Source organism: Coenobita brevimanus, chromosome 54, assembly GCF_032717465.1.
Source record: "Coenobita brevimanus isolate Jiangsu-jjx chromosome 54, ASM3271746v2, whole genome shotgun sequence".
Classification (NCBI taxonomy): Eukaryota; Metazoa; Arthropoda; class Malacostraca; order Decapoda; family Coenobitidae; genus Coenobita; species Coenobita brevimanus.
Window position 1 is genome coordinate 3,757,666 of NC_137007.1, and position 20,712 is coordinate 3,778,377.

General features: G+C 40.0%; 1 protein-coding gene across 1 annotated transcript in view; it reads right to left on the reverse strand.

Moving 5' to 3' along the window:
- Window positions 1-20,421, reverse strand: part of ss (aryl hydrocarbon receptor spineless) — a 725,723-nt gene extending 705,302 nt beyond the window's left edge. The window contains exon 1 of the mRNA XM_080273375.1: window positions 20,139-20,421. Within this exon, the coding sequence (XP_080129501.1) occupies window positions 20,139-20,233 (95 nt within the window). The 5' untranslated portion in view covers window positions 20,234-20,421. The remainder of the gene's footprint in view (window positions 1-20,138) is intronic.
- Window positions 20,422-20,712: the final 291 nt, after the last annotated feature.

The window sequence follows — 20,712 nt, forward strand, 5'->3', positions numbered from 1 at the left end:
CTCTTTACTACTGCTACTACTACCACTACTACTACAACAGATGCTTCAGATGTTGGATAATAATGTGCGTTGGTGGTTGTGAAAAAATTACGTCGTCCTTGTGAAGTGGTTAATTTCTTTGCAGGTATTTCTATGAAGCCTCAATTATAGGAAGAAAGAAACCCTAGGATGAGATTAGCAAATGATCGATTCCCAGTCCAACGTAGGATTTATTTTTCTTGGGTCAGACAGAGGATTAATCAGTGCTAGGATTATTGTTCTTATTCACCTACCAAAAGACGAATCCTTATTAATTATCCGTATTGATTACATTCTTCCTACCGCCAGACGATTTTATTCAGCACGGGAGATATGACTAGCATGGAAATAGAAAATAAAAATCTCCACAAATTTCTCAGCTTAGCATGACGGGATTAGATCAATCATTCCTCGTAATGATCAATGTACACAAGTAATTAAGCCATAAAGAAGGATCGATACACTCATTTGGGTGTTACGTAAAGGAGCAATTTTTTACTGATAAAACAAGTCTATTATGATGAACTCTCTCTCTCTCTCTCTCTCTCTCTCTCTCTCTCACACACACACACACACACACACACACTCGTCACACAGTCACGGCGTCATAAATATCACTGATTCTCTCGACAAAGATGAACACACGTAACAAATTCTCACCTACAAAACAATTTCACAGTTCCGTGCATAGCAGTCAGTCAAGCAAACGTTCACTGACACCCAACACCACACACTTGAGCACACACACACACACACACACACACACACACACACACACACACACACACACACACACAAGCAAGCACACACTCGCACACAGACATTTATACTCTCTCTCACTCTCTCTCTCTCTCTCTCTCTCTCTCTCTCTCTCTCACCGCAATTACGCCCTCACACAATAAAGAAAATGCAGGTACCGGGGTTATAATTACACCTCCAGTCAGTTCCTCAATCGAACGGAGCGACGACGGTGCGCGTAGAGCTGCGTTCAATAGTCCCTTTACACGTCTGGGATATCTTTTAGAGTTACAAATGATCTTAACCAATTTTTTAATGCTACTCAAATCTTATGTAAATTATTATCATGAGTAATTTTGCTGTGCCGTATTGTTTCACGTATTTTACTTTATTTCGTTCGTGATGTGTTTACTCAGTGTTAGTGAAGATAAAGTTCTCCCTGTCACCTCCCTGTCACCTGTCCTCTGCTGTCACGCCGCCCTCTCTCCAACTTGAGCAATTTAAGGTCAAGAAGGCTTTATGATGTGACCTTAAACTGGTAAAGCGAGATGCCAACCCTCTTAACTCGCTCCCAGATTTATTGGTTATATATATATATATATATTTTTTTTTTCAAGCAGTTTCGAGACCGCGAGAGAGTTATTGTCCGCAACCGTGACACAGAGGATCCGGTGCAATATCTCTGCGGACAGGACGATGAGACTGCGCACTGGATATTAGATTGTGGACAGGATGGTGAGATTGCGGACGGGATGGTGAGTTTGCGGAAGGGATCGTGAATTTGCTGACGGGAGGATGAGATTGCGGACGGGATGGTGAGATTGCGGACGGGATGGTGAGACTGTGGATGAGAAGGTGAGACTGCGAACGGGATGGTGAGATTGCGGACAAGATGATGCGATTGCGGAAGAGATGGTGAGATTGCGGACGGGGTGGTGAGATTGCAAGGGAGATGTGAAGACTGAGGACGAGGTATTATACTGTGGATGGGACGGTAAGACTGTGGACGAGCAGTGAGAATGCGAACAGAACGACGAGCTTGTGAACGGGATGGTAAGACGGCGGACGAGGCGACATAGGCCTATACATCCCGGGTACCTTTGCAAACAGGGCGGCAAATATCCAAGCAGAGAGAATGACACATCTTTACAAACGGAATGACGGTCAGTTCCTCACTTTAACATTACGCATCTTCTATGTCGGACAGCTATAAAATCCTTAAGGTTTGCTTGACTCAGATTTCATCACTGGGTTTTCAATGTCATTGCTCACTGTCTCGTTATTTATTGCAAGTTGATCAGTATTTATGTCCGTAAAAGTATTGCACGTCTTTGCAAACTGAACCAGCTATCGATGTGGACGAAGCAATGAGGCTGCGGACGTTTGCAATGAGGGCAGCGTATCTCTACAAATCTTTGCCGACAGGGTGACGTATGCCTGGGTTAGGAAATTTGTATTTTTGCGAACTCTTGCAGATGTTATGTATATCTGTGAATGGGATGATGTATCTTTGAGAACTAGATGACGTATATATATATTTTCGAACTGGATGCTGTATCTCTGTCAGGTGGATGGTGCACCTTTGCGAACTAGATGGGATATATCTGAGAAGGGAATGGAGTATCTTAGTGAAAGAAATGGTGTGTCTTTGCAAATGGGATACCAGAAATCTTTATGGTTTTGACTGTGCAAGAGAGCGGCACTAATCTGAAATCCGTGAGCCGGAGAAAGTCTTTGGAAATTTTGCTTTAGCCATCTTCATAAACTTTTACTGCGCTTAGGAATTATCTCTACAATAGTCTGTTTGTCTTCACCTGACGGAACTGGGGCACTACAATACATTAATACTAAATCGCCTTTGAGTTAAATTTGATAAGCTTTAGCCACGAAGTAAGAATGAGTCTCCTTGGATACTACTCAAATCGGCGCTCCAGTCTGACTACACCTGACCATCAACTGACCTGGAAACTGTTAAGGAACTTCCGTCAGGTTGGAGCAAACGAGGAACAATAAACGAGTTAATGACGACTATATCTAACCTCTCCTTCGCAAAAAAAAGTTTACTAAGAGCTGAATAAAACTGTAAGACGGTAGCTGGATTATAAGAAAAAACGTAATTGTAGCGAAAAGGATAATAAAACAGCCACAATATTCCTGCGTTATCGGGAGTCGTATCATCTTCACCTAACTTACTTAAGATAGTTCTATTGCCTTTAGCCCTTATCAGCCGCAGGGGACGTCGCGAGAAGATGCGTGGCGGTCTGGTTAACGAAGAGGAAGACCAAGATAAGAAATGAGACGCCTGGGGTTGGAGATTGAAGGAGCGAGATAAGGAATTGATGATGGGTTTGCTTACACTCTGGAATATACACTTGACACTTGTATTAAACTTCTGACACTTGGCTTACTAGACATGACACCACGAGGCATGACGTGTTTAGTACACTTGTTCATGTACACTTCAAGGGAAACACTTCAGCTCTGATATGTTTAGTTTAGCTGCTCATGTACACGTAGAAACACTTCAAACCTGACATGTTTAGTACAGCTGTTCATGTATACTTACAGGGAAACACTTCAAATTCCCTGTACATTTCACAGATACACAGAGGATATTCAGCTGAGTACACTTTACTTTTTACACTAGATAATGTGATCCGATTAGCTTTTGATATGACACTTCTCATCAAGGAAAGAGATTGGTAGTAAGCTCACTTTTCAACATGCATCTTAACTTCTCAACAAGCATCTTGACTATCCATCAAGAATCTTAACTACCCAACAAGCATCTTAACTATTCAACAAGCATCTTAACTACCCAACAAGAATCTTCACTACCCAACAAGCATCTTAACTAGTCAACAAGCATCTTAATCAACGGACGCTATTATACCTTGATATAAAACACTTCAGGCTCTTATATACAGCCACAGAATAATTCTCTCTCTCTCTCTCTCTCTCTCTGTTCAGTACATTAAAACTAAAAGCACCGGTATCTGAGAATGTGTAAAACAATCTCACACATAAATTATGTCTATCTATCTGTCTATCTATGTATATGTCTGTCCCTCCGTCTGTCTTCCTTTTTTTTTTATCTGTCTATCAATCTATCTATCTATCCACCTATACACGAGAAAAATGTAAGTGATCCCAATTACCCCAGATCATTTACTTAATCCACCACACTGTACACGACTCCTGAACAAAAAGTGAACACTGTGCCATAACATTCCTGTAATCATATTTTAGTGAACTGATGAATTCGGATACAAAAAAAATACACATCACCTTCAAACTCACTACAAGATCGGTGGTACAGTAATATTTAATATCGCTTTTCACCAGACTCTATTAGATGACTTGGCTCCTGTGCAAAAGTAAAAAATCAAAAGAAGAAAATATGTAAATGAAAAAGAAACGAAAAAAATCACAAACCTAATGTGTTTTTTTACCATGTACGCAGGAAAAAAAAAAAGACAAGTACAGCCTCTATAATCTTTTCACCTTAAATTGGCTTAGATATTTGTGTTCCTTTCGCAGTATGTTTCACGTAGCTCAGCGGAACAAGGACATTACTACGACTCTACATACACTCCATTGCACTTCTTCGTGACTAGTGTTATATTCTAGTTTTAATCTATTATCACATCTCAGCATTCAAGACGTAGACATGGCAATTTTAGGCCAGGTTAAAGTAAACAGAGTATAGTATATCATCATTTCCTTTAGTGCCACGGCTGAACTAAATCGCTCAGTGGTGAGAATTAAGACAGGATGAAGAAGATGCTCTCACTATGGAGATACAGGTTTATATATTTTTCCTCAATGTAAAAATTCTCGATAAGGTGACGTTTTTATCCATTTTATTTACGTTTCCCCTACACATCTCATCCAGCATTCGAGAGTGCCGTAGTAGTGGAGGGATTTATGGAGGCTACATGTAATCGCTGTAGTTCTGAATAATCCCTCCTAAGCTACAGATTAAAAAAGAAAAAAAAATCGCCCTGAGCTGGCTGGAGTAAAAATGAAAACCACTGCATTGAAAGGAATAAGCATCATAACAGTGAGAAAGACAGATGAAGTGCGAAGAGTAAAAGGGATGAAATGAGGGGAAGGGAAGAGGGGAAATTATAAGCTGGTGAAATTAGCTGTGAAAGGGGAAAGAGATGTGAGAGGGGCAGGGGAAAAAGTAGGGATAGGGAAGTGGGGAGAGAGGGAGAGGGAAGAGGGGAACTTTAGACAGCGTAAAGAAACCATGAGGAAAGGAGGGAGAAAAGTGAGGAAATTTGAAACAGGTCAGGTCATAGCAGTGAGGGAGTCCACAGTGACCTAAACACTCACTCCTCCTGACCACAATCGCCAATTAACCCTTTCACGACGATTACCTAAAATTTCAGCTAATTCTTGCCTTCTTACAATGATTTTTATAACTTAAGGAAAAACATACAGTAGTAAAGGGGTTAATAAACGATATATCTAGCCCCTCTAGTTTGAAATGTCTGTCTAAACGTGTGGAAAAATTAAATAATGATAATAATAACAATAATAATAATAATAATAATAATAATAGTAGTAGTAGTAGTAGTAATACTAATAATATTAATAATAATAATAATAATAATATGCAAAAAATATAAATCCCTTCGCTAGGATAACATATTTTCTTTATTCTTCCAATCACAGACAATTTTAGTACCATGATAAAAATAATAATAATAATAATAATAATAATAATAATAAAATAATAATAATAATAATGATGATAATTACAATAATATGCAGAAAATATAAACCCCTTCACTACGATGGTGTCTTTTCTGCCTCATTCATCAAATCACAGACAATTTTTTCATAACTTAGAAAGACTTAGATACACCTAACTTTTAATAACTTCTTTTTAGCGAGAGGCCCTTTCCTTCTGTGTATAATCTCGTCTGAAGGCAGCAAGAATATACTGAAAAATGAATACTCGTACTGAAGTGCTTAACAGACCACGTGAAAAAATAAATCGGTAAGGAAGAGGTGTTAGGGAGCTTCTCAGTCCCACGAAAGTTAGATCCTAGATATTCCATAAACAAAATATGCTTGGAGGAATATTTAGAAACCAAGAATTTTTGCCATAACTACGAAGGGCGATATTTGTGTTGGTTTTAATGATATAGTTAGCTTTCTCACTCTCTCTCTCTCTCTCTCTCTCAACAGTAAGGCCCAAAATTATCCACTAAAACAGCCAAAAACAAATATTCTCTAACATTATAATTTTTGCCGGTACCCAAGTGACGATATTTGTGTCAAGGTTAATGATATGGTTAATTGGCCCATTAGAAGGACTCCCAGTTAATTAGTTACCGGTCTGTGTTAATTCTGAGGTGCTGGTGAATTTCAAACAGCCCTAATTAGCACAGGGATAATGGGGGATAATTAAGACAGTACTAATTTCTTCAGCGTCTTATTCTCGACAGTCATGACTTTTTATTTGGTCACTGGTACCGTCAGTTTCTTCTCTCTCTCTCTCTCTCTCTCTCTCTCTCTCTCTCTCTCTCCACGGCATTTATTTATCAGGCTTACTGTCTCACACGCATAGATTTGAGGCAATGAGAGGCGGATGTCGGCTGGGGGGGGCGAGGAAGAGGGAGAAGAGAGAGAAGGGGAGGGCACAAAAGAGAAGAAAGGTGGGGGGGGGAAGAGAAGAGTGAGGGGGAGGAGATGAGAGAGAAGGGGAGGGACGAGAGAGAAGAGTGGGGGAGAGGGGACGAAAGAGAAGAGTGGGGAGACACGAGAGAGAGGAGAGGAAAGATGATTGAGACTTTTTTTTAAGACCTCTTGCCGGCCTTTCAGTTCCGATCCATATTCTAGACGGGTACGGAAGATTCCCAGCACCTTTTCCTCAGCGATTTATTTTAGGATCCGACTAGTTAGTATCCTTTTGCAATTTAGTTACACATATTAAGGCGAAATTAGAAAGATTTCAGAAACACGGGTGAGTACAGTAACGTATAATAAGGAAGATAAATCGCTTAGGAAAAGGTGTTATGGAATATGAACCTTAGACTATAAACATTTCCTCAAACATTCTCAGTTTCTTGTGCTTAATCTTAACTGAAGGAAATTTTCTAGTGTTAGATGGAGCAGAATTCTAGATTTATTTAGGCGTGAGAGGGTAACCATAGTAACCGCAACAGTAACTACAATCACAGCCATAACCACCAACTCCGTAACTACAATAAACACTACCACAGCAATTAAAACAACTACCACATTTACCACAATTACCTCTACAATTACCACCACAGTAAACACAATCACCACCACAGTTATCACCACACTGACTACGATAATCACCATATTAACAGCAATTACCATCACAGTAACAACAATTACCACCACACTGATCAAAATTACCACCACAATTATCACAATTACCATCAAATCACCATCGCGAAATCACAGCAAACACTAAAAAAAGTTGCCACAACATTACCCACAACCACCACCACAATAACCTCAACCACCACCACAATAACCACAAACACCATCGCAGCAACCACAATCACCATCCCAGCAACCACAATCACCATCCCAGCAACCACAATCACCATCACAAGAACCACAATCACAACCACAGTAAGCACAATCACCATCCCAGCAACCACAATCACCATCACAGCAACCACAATCACCACTTAATTTTTTTTCTATGCCCGGCACTACACAGCCTCATCCCTAACGCCCATCAGTCCTCCTCAACAAAACACCATCACATATCACCACTTCGACACCAATACTGGCCACCCTTACTGAACACACGCTAGGGCTGTCTCAAGCTGGACTGGTGTAGTGGTATTAGCGGTGGCATTTTCATGGTATATCAAAGGATCTAGTAATAATGGAGATTATAAATGAACCCTATTAATTCACGTGTTAAAAACCATACAACGCCGTAGAAGCAATTTCATTCCCATTTTTTTCTATTAACTTTGAAAAATTCCTCCTCAAATTTAATAACTTGTTCCTCTAATGGTCCTCATTATTATTATTATTATTATTTTCAAATATGGCGCATTTCCATACATTACATTTCCACGATTACAGACTGACGCACAGATGAGAGAGAGAGAGAGAGAGAGAGAGAGAGAGAGAGAGAGAGAGAGAGAGAGATGTGAAGGTTGCTAGACGTCTCCCTTTAACTGAACAAAATCGTCTGGCAGCAGGAAGAACTAAAGAAAAAAAAAGCGTCCTCTCATACACTAACCTCTTCAACAGGGAATGGTCTTTCTAATATTCTTTTCAACGCCAAACGATTTTACTCAGCTTGGCGGAAACATCTCACAGTAAAGGAGTAAAGTGATAATTTCTACCTTCCTGCACAAGAGACTTCTCTAATCTACACAAACTAATCTTACAGTAACTAGAAATAATACTAGAACAAAACAGAAACTGGATCTAGGAACCTCTTGACCACCTCCTCCATTGGCTGATTTTTGCACATTAAGCATACATATTCACTTGTATTTTATCTACATATTAAAAAAAAAATGAGAATATGGTTTTGCTTATAGGACGATGCCGGGATTTCCAAGACGTGATTGATTTGGGAGTGACTGTGTGCTCAGTTAAACTTTACCTGTTTCACTTATCTCATACGTGTGTGTTTCTAGTTGTGTTTGGATCCTACACAACCGAGTTTTTAAAGTTAGAATTAAGGGTAGAATGATGATGATGATGATGATGATGATGATGATGATGATGATGATGAGGAGGAGGAGGAGGAGGAGGAGGAGGAGAAGGAGGAGGAGGAGGAAGAGGGGAAGGTGGAGAAGGAAGATAAAGAAGACCATTAAGGCGAAGGTGACGACGAGATGATGAAGAAAAAGCTGGCGATGATGATGACTTTCATGACAATAGTGACAATCATACATCATCAACAGTAAAAAAAACACACAATAAAAGCACCTTCAACACTCTGCCCACCAAATGTGATATGGGTACAAAATAAGAATTAAGAAAACACTGAGTATAGTGTATAAATGTAAAAATATATCGCTATGGCAGAAGTGGTGTTACCTCTCTTGAGTACGAGGACGGCTTGGTATACTCATTTTACAAAGTGATTTTACCCAGTCTAAGAAAACCACCTGATGGCGAAGAAAGCTAATGAAGGTTATATATAATCCCTCCAGTACGGACATTCTCTCTTAATATAAATAAAACAATGTGACGCTAGCGAGAATTAAATACAAAACCACTATATATTACATAACAGAGTTAAACGGTCTCCTTAGTCCCACATATTTCGCAGCGATGTGATTATTCGTGGGCAATGATTCCTCCATCATCATCATTATCCCAAACCCACTCTTTCTAATTATTTTCCTCATTACACTGGAGCCAAGCACCTTGAGTATCTAAACTCCTTTAGTGCATAGGTTATATCACGCACTTAGCGGCCTGCCCCGACACACGCACTGACACCAAACTTGACATGAACCTGCTCTGACACACCAGACATGCCCATGAGAAATTTCAGCTCATTCCACCCAGCGGCATGACCTGAAGGGGGCTCCCAGTGTCTGCCGGAGAATCGGGTACAAACATGGAAGTAGGAAAGACTCCTACCTCCATGGGTATAAAAGTGCGCGTGGTTTGCGCACAGCTGACCGCCCGCAATTAATATGATTTACACCATCGTTGGCAGCTCGTCGTTCCGCGTTTTTTGATGTATGGCACGTCGTAATCCGAGGGGGTTACATATGGACAGACAGACACACACAGAAAACGCTTTTTCGCATAATGTTACTGATGAAGACAGGTTAATTTCCTTCTTACTAACTTCAGACGATTACATGAAGCTTAGGAAATTTCTCGCGTCCTGTAGACATTAGAAGCACTTACCACTCCTTTCGGTAGGATAAACTTTTATTTTTATTCTTTCTACTTTCAGACGATTTTTATTACTTTATGGGAGAGGCATCTCGTATTGAAGGACTTAGAAAAAAAATCTCCTTATTTCCCGTCAACACAATGCGGTCTTTTATTTTATTCTATTTTATTCTTCTTTAGTTTATTAAAAAAAAAAAAATCCCGATTACTTTATACACCCCGGGCAACGCTTCTCTTTACAGACGTGTACCACATGTTCGGGAAAGTTTATTTATTTATTTGCTTATTTATCATATCCGACCCTGGGCACAGACATAATGGCCTGTTCCCTAGGGCACGGCGGTCTTTCTTATCACACTCCTTCACATGTTACTATTTCGGCGCTAATACCTATCGTCCATACTGAACACATGCTAGAGTTGTCTCATTTCCGAAATGGTATTATGGTACTGGCAGGAGCGTCTCTCTCTCTCTCTCTCTCTCTCTCTCTCTCTCTCTCTCTCTCTCTCTCTCCTCTCTCTCTCTCTCTCTCTCTCTTTTTTTGTATGAAGTGCCGGTAAGTCTGCTGGAAAATCAGTCAAATCTGTTTTAACGAAATTCAAACTGCTCCCTGCTCAAGTCGGGGCTCGAACTCGCGTCCTTTCAAACAGCAGAGTAACTCCCAAACCATTCTGCCACCACCTCTTATGTGTGCTATCTCCAGACGATTTTATTCAGCTGCGCAAAAACCCAGAGTACCAACGGGAACTCTGAATGCTGGGCGATGACTGATTTACCTCCACCGCGGTCAGAAGGGATGTTTGCGTGAGTGATGGAAGACGATGGTAAATTTGTGCTATTAGGAGCTATAATTTTACTCTTTTTTTAACATCCGCTCCCATTAGCAAGAAACGATGAGATATTTCTAGCACGAGAAATATTTGTGGGTTAGCTGTCACACACACTGTCAGGCACACACACGCACCCTTGAACGCACCCCCAACACACACACACACACACACACACACACACACACACACACACACACACACACACACACACACACACACCATCAACGTAGATATTTCAAACGCCCTAATCTCCGCTGTTAATATTTTCCGGGTAATTTTGACTTGAACACAATGCGTTTAATATTCAGAACACAATAAAAAGATGCCACGTTTAATTAAGCAAATACTTATGAAGCTCTCCATAATCAAAAGGGGGAATTTTGAAACTAGTTTTACATTTAACCTTGCAGTTATCTTGTTCACTCCTGCCAAAATACTTTCTTTCTCTCTCTCTCTCTCTCTCTCTCTCTCTCTCTCTCTCTCTCTGCCGCCACTTGATTTTTATTAATTGTGTTTAGGGAGTCCTCTCGTAATGACCAACACCAAATTTCGGAAAAAAAAAAAAAAAAAGTGGTACGTGACGAATACTTAAACAAAAAAACAAAAAAATGAGAGAGAGAGAGAGAGAGAGAGAGAGAGAGAGAGAGAGAGAGAGAGCGTACAATGATCTCCACCAAGCAAGTACCTCCACAATATAGGTATAACTTTTACAAGAGTCTCATATTAATTATTTTATTTCTTGTCAGTCATCTTAATGAAAAAAAAAAATGCTCCTTCACCCCAAAAATCAACTCTACCCTGCCATTAAAAATCCATATGAAAATTTTGATAATTATATGTAAGGATTTTATCAATGGATTTACGGTGAGAGAACATGTACAATTTTCTTTCCTCTTTTTTTTTCTCTTTCTCTCTCTCTTTTTTTTAAACACCAGTCTCTTGTGTCATCCTCTGCTCTCTCTCTCTCTCTCTCTCTCTCTCTCTCCCCAAAGACCCCTTATTCTCGCCAGCTCGATCCCTAGCACCTTTTTTCTTACTACATTATTTCTTGTTTACGATAATTTACCAACATGAGGACGTCATATTTCTGACCTGAGACAGAATTTTCGTACTAGGAGACAGACACAGCCTTCTTTAACCCCTTCACTGCGAGCGTACCCTTCTAAGTTAAATAAAATCCTCTACTAGCATCCAGAATAAGAGGGAAAAAATGGCCCCCGCAACAAAGGAGCTAATTTTTTTTCTTTTCTTTTTTCAGTGTCCATTTGATCAGTACCTGGACGAAAAAATGGCATAAATAAAAAAATATATACCAAGGTGTAATATGCAAAATAAGCAGTATGGTTTGATGGAACTTTAATTTATCCCTTTACTATTTATGCTTCTCTTCGTTTTTCTTAAGGTCAATAAAACCGTCTTAAGGACCCAGGAATATAACTCAGAAATGTCAGTGGATTTCAAGGTTTTTCTTTCGCATGTTATTTTTATGCAGCGTCGTCATTGAAGCGACGTGAATATGTAAACAATTAATTATTAAGGTGATAAAGTAAAAATAAAGCAATAATAAAATAAGAATAAAGCAAATAATAAAGTAGTAATATAAAGTAATAAAGTAACAAAATAATAATAAAGTAACAATATAAAGTAACAATAAAGCAACAATGACGTAACAACAGTAATAATAATGCAATAAAAGTTAAATATATAAGTTAATAAAGCAATAATAAAAATGACCAAAATAAATAAATAAGGCAGAGGTGCTGTTTCAGTAATTCTACCTCCAGACGATTTTCTTAGGCTGAGGAGAACACCCTCTTAGTAAAGGAGCTAAAATAATCTTACTAGGGATCTTTTACGTTAACTTGGTCCAAAATTTCACCCATTCGTGGTTTATTTCAAATAGCTTTGTGGCAGAAAAAGAAGACAATATTTCTAATACACACCCCTCTTGTAAAAACACTTCTTCGTGACTAGCATCGTTGTCTAATGTTAACCCATGGTCGTGAAGGAGTAAAAGCGATATTACTGTAGTTCTTTTACTCTAATTTGGCCCAGAATTTCGCCATATTATATTCCGCGTAGCTCTGTGGCAGAAAAAGACAATGCTACAGATAAACACTCCCCTTTACATAGCACTTCTTCGTGACTAGCATCGTAGTCTAGTGTTAACCTATCGTTATGACTCAGCATTCAAGATGGAGTGATGGCAGTTTAAGGCCAAGTTAGAGTAAAAAAAGTATAGGTACGATATTATTGCCTTACACACACACACACACACACACACACACACACACACACACACACACACACACACACACAGACAATCTGAATTGTTAAAAACTAGGAAACTCTTTCACTCCTAGGTAGAACACAGGTATATTAATTAGCTAGCTCCTGGCGATTTCATTACTGTGAGATGAACCTTACAAAATATATGAATAAATAAATGAAACAATGCATAAATAAATAAATAACTACGAAAAACTAACTACCATCTCCCTGCATGATTGAGGATAATTTTATTGACAAAAACACACACACACACACACACACACACACACACACACACACACACACACACACACACACACACACACACACACACACACACACACACACACACACACACAAGGAAAGACATAAAAATCGTGTAGCACAATCTTTTTGCCGATGTGGTAGAACAACAAAGTCCTAACACATTTTCCTAAGCGATTTATTTTGCTTTTTACACCTTACCGTCCTCGCCTGTGTTATGTAAATCCTTCTGATGTCGCCATGCTCTTCTTAAAAAACACACACAAGAATACTGACCAGCCATATCCAAAAATAAATCGCTAGGGAAGAGGTGCTAGGGAGGCCTCCTTACCCGACAAGAATACGGGCCCAGGTGTTTTATTCTACCTAACGCCAGGTGAGCTAATTAGGCCGAGTCCAATCCAACACAGCAAGAGAATTCAAAACTATATATCCCTTTCACCCGAGAGGAATCCAACACAAGAAGATAATTCAAACCTTCCCCGCTGTCGTGAGAATGTATCCGGTAACTACACTACTTTCTTCTCGTTAAAAAAAATGTTAAATATGGTAACTAGATTTATGAACTTCCTGATGATATAAAAAAAAAAATCTAAATAATCGTATTCTTGCTACCGAAGGACAATTTTTTATTTGGCTGATGGGCGGTTGTCTTGTTCAAAGTATACAAACAGATTCACTACGACGACGTTTTTGCGCTTTCTTTTGGCTATTCCCAGATAGTTTTATGCGTGCAGTTTAGAAAGGGAGAAGGGGGAGAGGGAGACAGGGGATGTGATGAAGGGTTGAGGTGGAGAGGTATATGAGTGGGGGTGGCGGGGAGAGGACAGCCTGATGGTGGAGGTGTGGGTGATATGGAGGAAATTCGTCTGTGGCCACCCTTTTCGAGATTAAGGCGTCTGGCTGCATATACAGTAGATGGATTGATAGACAGATAGATAGACAGACAGATAGGTTGGTAGGTAGGTAGAAAGACTGGGACAGAAAGACAAACAGACAGACAGATAGATGGAGACACAGATAGATCGATAAATATAGATAGATAGTTTGAGAAAGACTTCTCATAGTGACAGAACTAGAGATTGTCTTTTTTCAGCTAAATAAAAACAACGGTCAGTAATAATAATAATAATAATAATAATAATAATAATAATAATAACAAAAGACGTCATCGGCCTGAGCAATCCAACTTTTCACTTTTATGGACGCTTATATTTGACGCATAATAATAATAATAATAATAATAATAATAATAATAATAATAATATTTTTTTATTATTATTATTATTATAGGACTCTGTATTAGGTCCATTAGCTTGTACTGGAACTAACCTCATCTGAGAGAGAGAGAGAGAGAGAGAGAGAGAGAGAGAGAGAGAGAGAGAGAGACAGACAGACAGACAGACAGACAGACAGACAGACAGACAGACAGACAGAGAAATTCCATGGTAGCAAAAAGGCAAAAAAAAGTCCCACAGTAATAAGAATAAAATGAAAAGAATCATCATACTCAGGTGAAAATAAATCGCGAACAACTTTTTACACACCTGAGAGAGCTGTACAATAGTGGGCATTATACAGGGTGGGCCAAAAGGTGTGCAAAGATTACCTGAGTGTAAGGGAAAAAAATATATTAACAATAATAATAAGAGTAATAATAATAATAATAATAATAATAATAATAGTAATAATAATAATAATAATAACAGATCAATTTTAACACGATTCTGAAATATTTAGGTCTGTTCACCCCTTCAGTACCAAGACCTTCATCTATTTATTTATGTATGTATGTATCTATCTATCTATCTATCTATTTACTTATCCTACTTCCAGGCTTCCTATTTCAAGCCTGGAAGACCTCTCGTAGTGAAGAGGTTATTGAGAGCGTTTTGTGGCTTCCCTTCATTTTTTTAAACAAAGATGTATAGAGGAAGGAAACCCAAATAAAAAAAAAACTTCCAAACACCAGATTAAGGGTTGAAAAAAATCTCCCTTACAATACAAAAAAAAAAAAAAAAATCGTCTGGTGGCGGCTAGAAGGGAAGGAAAAGCGTCATCGGGTTGAAGGGGTTAAGAGAAAATTCTAAATACTCCAGAACTGTTAAAAAACTGATACAAATTTCGCTGATATGTTTTATTTCCCTCTCAAAAATTTGCCATCCATACAATATACTTTTGGTGAACCCTCTATAACGTTCAACTCCCATGACATATTTTCAACACTTTGGCTAAGATTTTTTTTTTCGATATAAATAAAATCGTCTACTGTTAGCTGGAATAAAACATAAAAAATTTTAGTTGTCCGCCAAAACTATCACCACCATTATTTTTAACTCCTGTGATCGGTAACCTTAATTTCTGCTCTATTTTTCACTACTGTCAGACATTTTGCAAGACCGAGAACAATGATCTGATATACTACTTTCACTTGAACTTGGCCTAAAACTGTCTTCCCTCCCTCTTGAATGCTGAGCTGTGACAATAGACTAACACTAGAATATGGTGCTAATCATGAAGAAGTGCTACGGAAAGGAAGGTGAGCCACATCACTGTCTTTTTCTGCCACTGAGCTATGTGGAAAAATATAGTTAGCGTAAAGGAGCAATAATTAACAGAAGGATTAATGAGGGCTACATCTAACCCCATCCTTGGAAAATAAATAGTAGTAATAATAATAATAATAATAATAAGGAACAAAATCGTCCTGAGATACCAAGAATATAAAAAGACGTCACCATATTGAGTTACTTTTTATTTCATCTTTTTTTCCTTTCCTTTCTTTTCTTTCTTTCTTTTTTCAATTTTTTCTGCACTCGTTTTTTCGTAAACTGAATGGAGCAGCTTGACATTAACTGATTTATAATACAAGATTCACGTAACACAGAGGAATGGTTACGTTAATATACCAAGGCATTTTATTCAGTCTGGGAAGAATCATGCCGGTCTTATGAAAATTTTAAGAAGCTGTGAAATGACTAGAAGATATTATACTGAGCTCCTCAATGGCCAATGTAATTTAAATCCCTTCAGTCCGATTATATATTATGCTTTATTCCTGCTACTAGGTGGTTTATTCAGCTTTGGGGAGATTTTTCGTGTGGAGGGGTTCGATCTGGCGTTCACTCATCCCTAAGACACGAGAGGCCTTTTGAAACGTGAACAGAATCAAATTAAAATAAATAAATATAAAAATAAATCAAGTAAAGGCGTCTGTTAATAATGAAAATAACTCCAAAGGTCGCCGGATTCAAAGGGTTAAGTAGTCCCGATTGTCCTTATGCAAGTAATTAACCCCTTCAGACCGAGAATGTGTGTGTGTGTGTGTGTGTGTGTGTGTGTGTGTGTGTGTGTGTGTGTGTGTGTGTGTGTTTTATAGTATCCGTCCTATCCTCAGACGGTTTTTTTTTTTTTTTGAAAGACCACATCTATATAAATTTTCGGAAGTTTCACGAAGGCTGCTTTATATAACCTTTCCAGTTCATGAATTTCTTATATGCTGAATAAAATCGTCTGGCAATCGGAAGAGAGAGAGAGAGAGAGAGAGAGAGAGAGAGAAACTGTGGCAACAAAAATCAGATATTCTAACAAATTAACTCGCCGGATTGCAGTTGCTAACTACCACACTCAGATTACGTATTTCAAATATTGTTCTTGCTTCCTTTAAACGATTTTTTCAGAGAGATTTTTCGAACCAGATGGGATTAGATACAGTCCTAAAAATCCTTCCAGAATTAGATCCTTCTTAAGCTTGAAAACATTGTCTGATAATACCAACAATAGAATCAAAACCTATATCCTCGCGTTGAGAGGGTTAAGCATCACCCCCTCAAGAGACAGCCGAGTCTGAGAGGAGCCCTTTCACCATGATGACATCCTTTATCATATTCTCCTTCCCGCCAGACAATTTCATTCAACCACGGAGAGACCACATGCTGAAGGGGTTGGCAATCGTCTTCATTATAACATTTCAGGGACTTGGGCGCCATTGTTATTTTATCTTCGCGACTTCCTGGTAATTTTTAAAGCAACTGAGAGAAACATTACACGCATTTAAAAGGGATGAATAACGTCTTGCGTTCATTACCCTCTTCATCCGATTACTATTTTCTTCCTGTCACCTTCAGACGGTTTCTATTCGGCTTAGGGACAGAAATTAAGTTGTCTAATGGTTAATAAAGACCTTATAAAAACGTCACTGCACATGGTTTTCCTGAGTAAAAAAAAAAAATAATATGGAGGTAGGAAGAATAAACTACCACAAAAATGAGGCATTGGATTCAAGGTGTTAACTTTCTAATAGCAATAGAAATTTTAGTTTATTTTTATCTTTATTTTCAATATCCTTGCAACCGACTGACGACAGTACAGTAGTCAGTTTACGATACAGACGATTATAGTGAAGCGGTCAGTCCCTTCAATTCGATAACGTATTTTTCTTTTAAATTCTCACTACTTATAGACGATTTTATATACTTAGAAAATGCCTCTAGTATTGAAGGAGTTATTTGCTACAATTTCTAACCCATTCACTTCGGGAATCACTAAACAGAAAAAGAAACCGTCTGGATAAATCAAAAATAAAATCGAAAATACACCTTAGGACTGGATGGACTAATGCTAAATCATTGGCAAGGTGACAGTTCTATTAGCGTTTTTATTCTTTTTTTCTCTCTCTCCCTCAATGCTAGTTCCGTTCAGGTGGCAGGTGTCGCGCTGGTGTTTCCGCTTCAAGACCCGCCTCGCTTCCCCGATTTGTACGTTTGCAAATCTAGGCACCAGAACTATACCCCGTCCATCTCGACTTGGCCTACACTTGCCATCCTTCCTTCACGAATGCTGAGCGAATTCAAGGGATTAACCACAGAATATTAATAAGAAAAAATCGCATCATGGAAAGGGCGTAGAACCAAAGTAGTAGTAGTAGTAGTAGTAGTAGTAGTAGTAAGTGTATTATTTCTGACACTGAACTAAGAGAAATAATGCTGTAAAGTAACGAAAATCTCTCTTGAACGGATGACGAACTGCAGCATACAGAAGCGAAATTATTACATTCAACCAGGTGTATAGTTTGGCAAAAATCACCTTTCTGGTAAGCACAGTTATTTGAATGCCAACTCTCTCATGATCGATACAACTTTATTATTTTTATATTGTACCTAACGTCAGATGATTATACTTAGCGGAGTGGATAATAATAACCTAAGGATGCTAATACCGTCACTATTAACTTTTTCTTCATAACAGCTAGGTCAACTCTCCTGGGTAACTCCACTATCGTATTTTATTCCAGGTAACGCAGAGTAATTTTCTTCTGCTGAGAGTTATTAAAAGAAAGACGCTAAGACTTACTAACCAGAACTAAATCGAATGCTTCGGCCAAGTCCTCACAAAAGAACGCATCTCAAGACAGTGTAAATCCATAAACACAAAATGGATGTTTCACAGAGACTCAGTCTAATTCAATGGGCATAATTTTTTCTTTACTGCTTTATCGGAAACAGAAAAATGAACTATGCTCTACTTCTCCCAGTGGCAATCTCACCTGTCTGCTATTTGCACTTTACATCGGTCAAACACCTGCCCAGGAATCATTATGCTACCGCTCGCCTATCACTTGGGGTGTCTCCGTGGGTAACTTTGTATTCGCTACGAAACAAACTCGTAAATTAAAAAAAAAAAAACTCGTAAATTAAAAAAAAACAACAACAATCCGTTCCTTGCACTTCAGATGCAGCGCTTTTTTTCTTTTTTTCTTTTTTTGCGACCGTACTTACACTGGCTCATATTATGGATCAAGTTACAGAGGCAAAGAGTTGATCTAATTATGTGCTTGTTGTAAAATTCTGAGAAAGAAATTGTGGAAGGCGTAATTATCAGTTTGAATCTGCTAAGTCTAAGAAAGTAATGTGGTTCTGTAAAGATAATGTGAAAGTCTAATATTCCCAAGCTATGCCTGAATTTTGCGTCGAAAGTATATAATTGTTTGAGACGCGACAATTCAAGAAATATTTTACCGGGTGCTTAGATGTTGTTTAATGTCGACATTTCACGCTAGTAATATGATACGATCTGAAATCATTATGAGTTCAGCGAGACTTCCTAAAACGTGCAAGTCTTCTCCAGCGGCCTGCATGTTCAGTCGGCGGCAAAGGTCCGTAAGGAGGGGAGTGCTCTGCGGGTGAGCCATTCACTGCTGCCTCATTCGACCTGCGAGCATGGGGATGTTTGCGTGCGGCCACTTGTGCGTGCGAGACTCGCCGCATGCGAGCACGAACGGCCGCAACTAACTGTGCGGTCACGCCAGCCAGGAGGTCATCTCGGGGCCACGGCATCTCGGAAGGACTCCGCCGGAACAGTTGCAGGGCAGGCGGCGGGGTGCAGTGCCGCTCACACCGACACACCCTCCGCACCAGGTCACCACGATCACACCACACCACACCACACCTCACATCACATCACACCATCGCCAGGTTATACAGAAACGGGTCATAACAATTATCTGATCTCATCACATTCCGATAACATACATTTCAAGCCACCACGTGATTACAAGGAAGTGCAACATAAATCCTCGAATAGATCTCGACAGGACTGGGCCAAATGCAGAAGCACTTACTCTGTATAATAACTACGAATTATCACTTATGTCAGACGAGCCTTAGATATGGCCATTCTCGGGTGGCACACTGAGGCCTGCACCAGTCCTCGCTAACGCACATGCAGCACTTACACTGACGTATGTTGCGTGTGCAATGTTTCATAACGAACATTTTCTTCGTCATGATTTACGGTCTACCTGCATGCCAGCATTTGAAGTATTTGTGTGCTATCGGAGGTCATGATATAAAGATTTACTCTTACTGTAGGAGTGTTCTGCAGTGATTTACTCTCTGTCCGACCGTGTGAATGTGTGGTGAAGGTGTGTGTGACCCTGTGGCACCCTGAGACCCCCGGGGTGACAGGTGCCATGCCGGGTGTCACATTGCCGCCCCTCCGCCCTGACCACCGCCACCGCCACTCCCTGCCCCACAACACATCCTATCCGCACACATGCAGATCAGCGGCACGTCAACCTAGCGACCGGCGACCTAACAGCCGCTTGATGACAGGTTATACCAGGTCTGGTGGACTCACCTTTTACCGTTGCGACGCCGACGTTTGGTAGCGTATACGGTTCCCAGTGCGTTCATGTTGAGGTTGGTGGTGGGTGTATTTTGTTGGCTCAGCATACTGAAAGCAGAAGCATCCTTTGGTCCCCCAGGTTTGATAGGTCCTGCGGCGGCACTGGCACTGGGTAGTGTCTGGCCGCGGCGACACTCCCTCACTGACACCAACACTGACTGCCTCACCTCACACCCAACACGTGGCGCCCCACACACACTCAACACGACCACCGGAACTACACCAGGACGCTCACAGAGGCCCTACACTGCACATGCCATCAACACGTTGCACTGCTGTGCCACTGACCACAAGCGCCACACCACCACACCGTCTCGCGCACACCGACCATTCGCTTGTTTTGTTTTTACGCGGCAGGGAGGGTGGCAGGGGCGTGAGTGCGTACGTGGGTGTCGTCCGCGGCCCCGCCCACCACCACCGCCAACCAATGAGCGCTGGGTGGAGGCCGGCCCGATACACACCCAACCCCACCGCGTCCCTCCCGCCACCACCAACATGGCGGTGCAGTACACATCGTTGCGCGGCG